Raw genomic sequence first — 9,923 nt, 5'->3', positions numbered from 1 at the left:
TTTGAGAAATAAAACACCAAGAATTTAGAATTATCAACGTTGAAATATATTTTATTTTCAATAAGCTTTCTTTATTAAAAACAAACAAACAAACGATTAATTCAATAACAATGTCGTTTGTAGATTTGTGTAGAACTTTCATGCAACTAAATAGTGCTTTAAACATTAAATAGTTTTATATTCATAAATTAAAACAGCTAAGCGCTTATCACAATACTAAGCAGAAGTTAATGATTTTTTTTCCAAGCCACATTTAGACCAGCATATAACACCATGGTTACACAACTTTTGTTATTAGGATCAAATTGTATTGAAAAAATAAGAATCACAACAATATTAACTGTTTTTTATTATTATCGTTTATAAACGTGTGACATCCTCCCTCATTGGTAGAAACTGCCTGACAAAGTGCAGTCCATTATTCATCCTTCAATGACATCAGAGTGGCGTCCATGTTGAGAGGGTGCTGGGAGCTGGTCCGTGTGACGTCATGTCGACGTCATAGAAGGCGGAGCGACAGCGAAAGCGTCTCATCTTTGTGTGTGTGTGTGTGTGTGTGTAGCATCTTCCTATCACAGCAACACACAGGAGGTGTTCTGGTTGACCCGGTGTCGGCTCGGTATCGCGGTCCAGTCGCCGGTGATGCTGGCTCTGTGTGCGCTTGGATGAGGATCCTCGGGTGTCGTCCAGGGAGGAGAGCGCCGCTCCTGGATGGATGTGAGGACCATCATGGCCACAGGAGAGGTCCCGAAGAAAGCGTCCTCTCGGACCTTGGCGGTGGAGAGGAAGAACCTGGTGACCGTCTGCAGGTCGGTGTGGCCTCTTTTTTTGTTGTTTTGTTTGTGGAAAAACACTGGATACAAGTGTGTCACTCATAGTCATTATATTTATAAGTACCTCGAATGCTGACGTCATTCTCAAGTGAAAATACCTTTAGATATATTAATATATCTCACCAGAACATACTACTGAACATGAGGTCACGTGTGTCCACCGAGGATGTCAAGTCATGATGGCCACACAGATCTACCCCCCCTCCTGCTGATGGTTTGGTTGCCATGGTGACACCCTTTAATGGCTAAAAGATGACCTGCTGTCCAGGGAGGGGTTGAGTCTGTACAGGGTTTGTCAACTTCATCACAGATGGCATTCATTGACCGCACTTCACGTCACTCTCGATTTAGTAAACAACTTTTAAATATATGTTCAACTTTTGAGGCTACACAAGACGGATCAGGGCAGAGGCGGGGCGTGTCCTGAACCCCTTTCTACACCATGACTGTTTAAACATGTTAACAACATGTTAGGATATATTTTGATACGTCATTTTAAAGGCTCACGTTGAATAAAATGGTTATCTCTAATAACCAATGTAATATATTGTAGTTTTGAAGTGTCATAATCCTGCCCCATGTACTGCTAATATTACCCTAAAACATGTTCATCTTTACTAGGATTAGTTTCTCTCTCTCTGACCCCGGGTGAGAAGAACAGCCAGTTGTCATTACTGACACATTGTTGTGTTGAGGACAATGGGTTGTGTGCTCACTGGTCCTCTGTGCGTTCGCCTCTGAATCAGCATTGTCTCGCAGGAAAGCTCTCGCTGCTTTTGGGTAGAAAAGCTCTCTTTGAAGTCGTCTCCTTTCAGAAGGCTTTTTATCTATAAATGGTATCATCCGTCACACACATGTCAAAGGTCGTGGAAGCGATTGATTGATAGTTGTGTAACTTGTGTTACTGCCAACAAACTTGATTGAACGATCACTCGTTGTTATGAAGGCATTTAAAACAAAATTTGAACTATATATATATTTAATTTAATTACAATCACAAATGTTGAATATGTATTTTCTTTTTATTCTCACTATTCTGTCTATCTACTCTTTTTAGGCAGTTAATATGAGGCCTATATTCTTTCACTTTGACATGTTTAAAACTTAAGAAGATATAAACCTGGAGTTTCAAACTCATTTCAGTTCATGCTGTAATAATAATAATTAAAAAAAAGTTTAAAGTGTTTCTTTATTTGAATTAAATTCCTTCTCTGCTGTCCATTGTAGTATTTGTCAGCATTAAAACATCAAATTATAGCTCACTTTTAAACTTGACAAAATCGGGTGTGTGTGCTTGATCTGGCCTGAAGGTCATAGGTTTAAAAACCCTGTTGATAACTGTTGTAGCTTGATTGTTATACATGTTCCTTTTTAAGCTAACCATTGTATTAAATAATTCAGGTTCAATCAATGTAAGTACAGTAAGTAAGTAATGGTTATTTCTAGATGTATCATTATTTTTCCAATGTTATCCCCCCTGTGTATCTTCAGAATGGATTTACGAGCTGATACATTGTGCGTTTTATTATTAGTATTAGTTAAACCCAAGATTCCAACTTGTGTTACTTATATATCCTTTTAGTTTTTTAATTTATTATACGGGTGGTCTAATGGATTAATGGTATTGTATTCAAATACACGTCATTGTTTTACTATATATTTAGCCATAAGGTATCTTCATTGATTTTAGTAGATTATATTTCTTCTAATAGTAATAAGTATGAATCTCTAAAATAGCTGTTTCCTTGTAAAATTCTGGATCTGTTTTTAAGATAAAAACATTGAGTCAAGGATTAAGATTAATTTCAAGATAATTCAGTGGCTTGTTTATTATGGGCGGATTTTTGGGCAGAAATTACATCACAGTGTCATGACATCATGGTGATCTCTCATCGACCCCGAGTGATGTTTGATCTGCAGTCATTACATCAGACCATAGAAGCTTCTCGTGAGAAGCTGCTTCCTTCTCTTGTTTATGCTGAATATAAGTGGTAAAAGTGTGATCATCACTGTAGCTTCCTCACCGGACACAATACTTAATCGCTTGTTTCCAGGCATCGATAACACAGACTCTCTGACGAAGCTTCCCGTCTGTGACTCTTTTGCACAGGTTCTCTGTGAAGACCCTTCTAGAGAAGTACACTGCAGAGCCCATCGATGATTCATCCGAGGAGTTCATCAATTTTGCTGCCATCCTGGAGCACATCCTCAGCCACCGCTTCAAAGGTGACTCATATATCTCATATTTATATGTTGTTATCGTAATGCAAAACTATGACATCGATCTATGTACAGTTGTACTGTAAACAACTTAATATGAGTTAAATCTTGCCTCTGAAGTGCATGTAATGTAGTGATGTCACCACAGGATAGAGAGTAAACTGAAGAAATACTGAGTTGTAATTTCTGTCTTTGAAGGCTCTGGCAGCTGGTTTGATGGTCAGAGGAGTTTCTGGGACTTCATCCGTCTGTCTTGTGCAAAAGTCCCCAACAGTTGCATCCACAGCATCGAGAGCATGGAGAACATCAGCACGTCCAGAGCAAAAGCAAGTCCTCACCCGTTGTGTTTCTGTGAATACCAACATATATATGACTAGCTTTAGCATCAGCAGCATAAACTCTGGTCTTAACTCTGACCTGTGGTTCAGGGCCGAGCCTGGATCCGAGTGGCCCTGATGGAGAAGAGGTTGTCCGAGTACATCGGGACGGCTCTGAGGGACATCAAAAGCACCAGGTGAGAGTCCTGAGAATGATTTTTTAAAATGTCTTTTTCACATTTTCTCCGGCTTCTTCTGCCTCTTCTCTCCTCCAGGAGATTCTACGTCGAAGGTGCCATCATGTTGAGGGAGGAGGCGACGGTTCTGACCGGGATGCTCATCGGGCTCGGAGCTATAGACTTCAGGTGAAATAGGAAATGACACTTTCACACGTGGATGTCATTGTATTGATCATAATGGTATTTGTTTAACGTGTCACCACAGTTTCTGTCTGAAAGGAGAAGCGCTGGATGGAAAATCCCCTGTTGTGATCGACTACACCCCGTATTTGAAATTCACACAAAGGTACAAATGAAAAACTTATAAATGTATTACTTTCAATGTGTTTTAGACTTCACTCAAAACAATTATCATTGAACAATTTCCTTTAAAACATTTATAATGTTTAATGTACCTCCTGCGTCTCAAATTCCAATTGAAGTTCCACATTAACAAGGAACATTTTGATACATTTTGATTTGAGTTTAAAGTTTTATGTCTAGATAATAAAGTAATAATATCATTTTTGCTATGCTGTGAAGCCTCAAAGGTAATTATACTACATTAACTGGGCAAGAAATGTTGATAAATAGTTGATATAATTATATAAAATTAACGAAATTTACAAAGATCTCAGGTGATCAGGAAGTTTGTTTGCATGTACTTCCCAGAATCTATATTGTTGATCGATTTTGTTATCTGCGAGTCTTGTGGACAAGTTTGTTTGTTTAAGACTCTCCTCAAAACATCTTTTCGATCTCGTTTTCTTTAAATGTTGACCTGAATGCGTCAGCTACGATTACCTGAGCGACGACGAAGACCGTCACAGTGTGGACAGCAGCACCAGCGACGACAGCGCTCCGGAACATCCCTACGTCCCTCTGGTCACCGACGAGGAGAGCTGGAGCACCAAGTGTCGCAAGATGGAGCAAAGGTTCAAGATCGTCAATGCTCAGAAGGTGCGGGAGAACACACACCAAATAGTGCTTCAGAAGGAATGATCTCACGCTTTACCTGCACCTTTCTCAAGTAAAATAGTGAATGATTGCTCATGGTAATGATATTTGATCAAACATTTGATAAATCACATAGTTATAATTAATACCTATTGAGGAAATTAAAGAACAATATTTTTAAATTAAAACAAACTTAAATTAATCAGAGGGATCTGGTGGATTGTTTACGATTAATCATAATTAAAATAGCTCTTTATTTTAACCACATTTAAGTCGCATTCAACTAATTAGAAAAGAAAGGCAGTATATTTATGCACTTAGATATATTTATGCGTCTTATTTAAACACACTACCCGTTTAGAAAAATACTACATTTTCTTTCACATTGTTGTGACCTTCATACTCTCACTTGTTGTTACTTACAATATGATTTTAATCACTGTCAACTATAATACAATTCCATTGAATACTACATTAGGATTTATTGAACTTTGCTACTTAACCATTGTGTTCATTCAGGGTCACGGTGGCTTGAAAACAAACGTGTTTGTGGTATCCCTTGTGGGTCAAGATGAATGACCTCCACCACTGTACATGTATTTCTGGGAGCCAGGGAGGTCGTTCACCTTGACCCAGAGACAAAACAAAGGATACCACAAACAGGGTCACTTTGACCCTGAGACAACACTAGGGTTAATAATAATCCTGGTATTCAGACGCAGCACAAGGTATTACAACATAACTGAAAACACCAGCAGGCGTGGTAACGCTTTTGTTCAATGTTTTTTTTGGCACGTAAACAAAAGTACACTATGCGCGATAAAACCAGAACTGTTAAAATCTTTATCTAATGATCCAACTGTACACTAAAGCAAACCTTAGATGAGATTGAGTTCAGCTGGTAACACATGCGGGTCATTCTATTCAGTGGTTAGTTGTGTTTTCAGTTTACTCACCGCGTCAGATCAATCCATGTTATCTTGACAGCCTTGGATGTAACAATTATACTGGAAAAGTCTTCAACACAAACACAAAGTATAACCCTTAACTTTGAAAAGGACATTTGATTTAAAAAACAAAAAACAAAATGGGGCTTTTAACGCCGTATGTATCAACTGTGTGGTTGCCAGGGTTACCTGGAGGAGCTGGTGCGGCTACGGGAGTCTCAGCTGAAGAACACAGAAGCCGACAACAAGAACCTGACCACCCGTCTGGAGGAGCTGCAGGGCCAGAGTCAGCAGGAGAAGCGAGAGCTGGAGGCCATCGTGCTGGAGCTTCAGGAGCAGCTGTGAGAGTTTGACATCAACAGTAATGGGACGTTTTATTTCATGGTTTCCGCTCTCGTTCGCAGCACTACTCTGATACCTTGTGACACCAGCCACCTGGCAAAACACCTGACAATTCCTCTGGTCAACCAGTGGCCGGCTCTGCAGTCGTACAACAGCCAAGAGGACGTCAAGCTTTTCCGCAGGTTTGGATTTACTGCTGCACCTTTATCAAGACGCATGTCTAGATTTTCTTCATTTTTTTTTTGCTCTTCCTCTTAAACATTTCCTCTGTGAGCAAATGGAGCAGATATCAGTAGCTGTGACGATTATACCTCATAAAACATCTGATTGTGTGAAGGATTGCATTTTGATGTACTTGAATCTGAACTTTAAATTTCATAGAATCTCTGGTTCACTAAACTGTGTGTTCCTCAAATGTGTGTTTTTCACTATAAAAGTATAATATACAGGAAATATGCAACTTTAATTCAAAAAGTTTTTCCAGTCCTGTTGGATGTTGGATGGACAATTTTAGTTAATCTTATGGCTCTTAAAATTACTATGAGGACATCAGCTTCTACAGTGTATTATGGGACTTGTTGGACAAGATATTTGTAGGATTTATCATGTATTATTATCTCCATTTTAAACACTGTATTTTGTATTTTGTGCAGGAGGAGTTTTCCCAGCACAGAGCTGCTGTCGGTGGAGATCAGCTTGGATTCAGACTCCCAAAGGACAGAAGGGAAACAAAACGGAGGAGCGTGGAGTAAAGGTAACCTTTCAAAAACAACCCTCTCTTACAATTTTAAGTACCTGTCGGAAGGAGCTTCTTTTTATCTGTGGGCAAAATAAATCAGAAAGTTCTGAAATGTTTTGTAACTTTGGAAGTTTGGTAATTATCTTCAATTCCCAATAGATTTAAGAGTGTTGTCAATGGATCAGTATTCATTTGTATGTCTTCTGTCGTCACATTGTTCCATTAGAAAAAGACTGTCAACTTGATTTAATTTTAAAAAAACACATTGAAAATTAAAGTCTGGGACTGTCGTCACAGAATGTGAAGCTGTTGGTCATTCCAAATTGTTCTTGGGGTTGTCAGACGATGTCACTATAGTTTGGACAACTCTACAAAGCTAAAGTTGACCATGGTCTGGTTTCAGGGATTGGTGCAGATTCTTGTTCCAACTAAGCAAGAGTTCACAGTTTAGCCACTGACTGTTGGCACCTGATTGGTTGAATTGTGAACTCTTATGGCACCCACTCGGAAATTTCAGGATTAAAAATTGCATGTTAATTGATAGTAAAAAGATCATCTATATATTTGAACAATAATATTCCTATTTTTCTTTTCTACAACCAAACTACAAGAATAAAACAAAAACTAACAAGGATAATTATTATTATTTCAAACCCAAAAACCTCAATCAAAGCCCACAATGAAGACAATATATAAACATATAGCAATATGTAGTTACATAAATACCTATAAACCCATGTTTTAAAAAGTAATGTTAAGTGTATTATGTGAATGTAAACCTTCTTCTTTCTTTAGGAAAGGACTACACACCCTCCATGATGGGCCTGTGTGGCTCCCTGGCTTCCCTCCCGAGCTGCAAGTCCATGTCGAGCCTGAAGTCCAGCGAGTGTCTGGTCCACATCAGCACAGATAACAGTCCTGCTCTCTCCCCCAGCTAGCGGGCGCCAAAGAAACACCATCGCTACACAAGACTGAGAGAGATTTATTCCAAGAAAATGGCAAAATGGCCCACTCAGTCAGAGCGGGACTCTTGTCTTCATGACGGCTGGGTCACCATTCTGCATGGTGTGGGTGTCCACTGGGGGGGGGGGGGGGGGGATGTCTGCAAGGATTCAGGAAAAGCTGCAGTACTGCCCGTCTGCCTGACTCATGATCGCTGTTCTCCATAGTTGATGTGTATGATCTCCTACAGCACAAACATCCCCTGTTGCCGACTCTTTCTCCTTCAGAACACACTCCGGATCTCTGTAGTGACATGTTGGTTCATCTGTGTCTGTCAGTGTGTCTCCTGCAGGCTGCAGAGCAGGATGGATGGGCTGCCACACCCCGAGAATTATGTTACACCATGTAGATGACCTTTGAACTGGAACAGAAAATTGACCTGTTGTGCGGTTAACAACAATATATGGCTAGACTGTTTATTATCATTATGTAGAAGACTAACAAAAGAGAATCAAAACATGTTTGGTGGAGAAAGTAGGCCTTATTTATTAGACTGAGAGAAAGGGAAGAGTTAAAAAAAAAAAAGAATAGATTGCATACAGATGACTATGCAAGTTTGATGTTTTATTGTCTTTTTTTGTTTTTGACGATTAGTGATGAAATAGTTTGAAAAGAGTTTGTTTTTGTAGTTTTTCTTCTATATGTTTACTTCCTAGAATGCTTGTTCAATGTGTTTCATTTTAAACTGCAATAAAACAGGTTTTTTTTTAAGTTCCTCCATTCGAATGTGTTTGTCGTGTTATAATGAAAAAATTACATGACGGATAAAAACATCCACAGAGATGTTACTGTCTTTTAAATCAGCTCTGTTTTCCAAATCGTTTTCAAGTTGCATTAGCATTAGCATTAGCTAATGCAACATTAGCGATATAGTTCTAGTCTAATTTTAAATTAGTTATGGACATTCTTGACTTGAACACAACATTATGACAAAAAATAAGGTGGAAAACCACACAAAGAGTAGTTCAAACTATCGTGCAAGGATTTAATGATCTAATAATATCATAAAATTGTATGGTTTTATTAAATTGTAGTCAAAGGTTCTGCAACATTTCAAACTCAATTTACTGCCAATTAAGAAATGTATCCTGCTTTATCTAAATATCTATAGTTGGCTATAAATTAATAATAAAAATAATAATTTTAATTGCTCCCAAATTTAGATTAAAAATAATTCAGTGGCTCATAAAGATGTCTGTCAGGTTTTACTATTCGACAGGCTAGTTTCTCACAAGCAGAGATGTTGTTGTTATCAGGAAATTACAAATTTAAGACGGGAAAGAAAAACATTTTGTTTGGCTTTTACTGAAGATTTTGGCCCCTTGTGTGATTGATCTAAGTTGGGCCTCTGAGCATGGAGGAGGACATTTTGAAAATGATATCTGTACATTTTTATATGAGCCTGGGTAGCATTTGTGCTCGCCTCTGAGAAGCAGGACATTGTCTGACCTAAAAGTGTAAAGTTTAACTCCCTTTAGGGGTCATAGGTCAGGATCATTCATTCATTAACACAGACAAATACACAGAAGTTAAACAAACAGCTACTGACTGTCCTGTGGTAAACATTGGAAGTGCATTATGTAGGAGACACATTCCTGGATGACATACTGTCCAATTTAGCCTAAAGTTGTAAACAAATGCTGATGGAATAGAAGTGAAAAGTTATCCGGCTATTGTGTGTTTGTCAAGTCATTGTTGGGTGATGTTATAGATGGACGCACAGCTGGACTCGTGGTTCACCCTTCAGTGATAAAAGCACCTTCACTCCCTTTTTGGCGTGCCAGACACACAAGTATGTTATCTAAGCATGGGCTGAGCTCCCATTCAAACAAGTGCATGTTAAAGGCCAGTTCAGTGTGGATAGAAGCAGACACCGTGACTCTGCGTGCTGATCTAGGATCTGCTTGTAAAAATGCATGTCATGTTATCTCGCCCTCCTGTCCCTGTCCCACCACTGGCACTCCCTTTTGAACAGTGTAAAAGAGTTATCTCCCACAATGCACACTGTCTCACACATGCATGCACACCCTCTTAAAATGTGTGGGAGAACATCCAGATTAACCTCCTGTATTTATTAATGAACACATCTATAGTTATCTGATGATATGGAAAGGTATAATAGATCCACCTGCTTTATTAATTACAGAATAAATCTACAAATATTACAATTGTGAGCCAAAGTCGTGAAGAATAGACGATCTCAACAATACACATTGTCTGTGTTTGAAAATAGAAAACAAATGAAATAGAAAATATTTAAAAAATATACAATAATTCTGGCACAGTATTACTTTTTAAATATACTTGGGTTGTTTTTAGTTTAAGACAAGCCTTATTTGACAAACCTT

General features: G+C 38.5%; 1 protein-coding gene across 1 annotated transcript; it reads left to right on the top strand.

Annotated features, from left to right (window-relative positions):
• Positions 1 to 592: 592 nt before the first annotated feature.
• Positions 593 to 8,284, top strand: rundc3ab (RUN domain containing 3Ab). Its single transcript, XM_087793196.1, has 11 exons — positions 593 to 809; positions 2,944 to 3,059; positions 3,252 to 3,379; positions 3,482 to 3,567; positions 3,646 to 3,735; positions 3,815 to 3,895; positions 4,383 to 4,548; positions 5,676 to 5,833; positions 5,897 to 6,016; positions 6,488 to 6,588; positions 7,369 to 8,284. Exons 1-11 carry the CDS (start codon positions 712 to 714, stop codon positions 7,509 to 7,511), a joined length of 1,287 nt encoding a protein of 428 aa, XP_087649322.1. The 5' UTR covers positions 593 to 711; the 3' UTR covers positions 7,512 to 8,284.
• Positions 8,285 to 9,923: the final 1,639 nt, after the last annotated feature.

Source organism: Callionymus lyra, chromosome 6, assembly GCF_982586985.1.
Source record: "Callionymus lyra chromosome 6, fCalLyr1.hap1.1, whole genome shotgun sequence".
In the NCBI taxonomy this organism is placed as follows: domain Eukaryota; kingdom Metazoa; phylum Chordata; class Actinopteri; order Syngnathiformes; family Callionymidae; genus Callionymus; species Callionymus lyra.
This window is presented reverse-complemented; position numbering and strand designations above follow the sequence as displayed.

Bases quoted from the DNA above. Each gene is read 5' to 3' on its own strand.
- rundc3ab (XM_087793196.1), top strand. From the start codon at position 712: ATGGATGTGAGGACCATCATGGCCACAGGAGAGGTCCCGAAGAAAGCG. The intron at 3,896-4,382 runs GTACAAATGAAA...TGAATGCGTCAG, and splicing joins TATTTGAAATTCACACAAAG to CTACGATTACCTGAGCGACG. The intron at 5,834-5,896 runs GTGAGAGTTTGA...TCTCGTTCGCAG, and splicing joins CTGGAGCTTCAGGAGCAGCT to CACTACTCTGATACCTTGTG.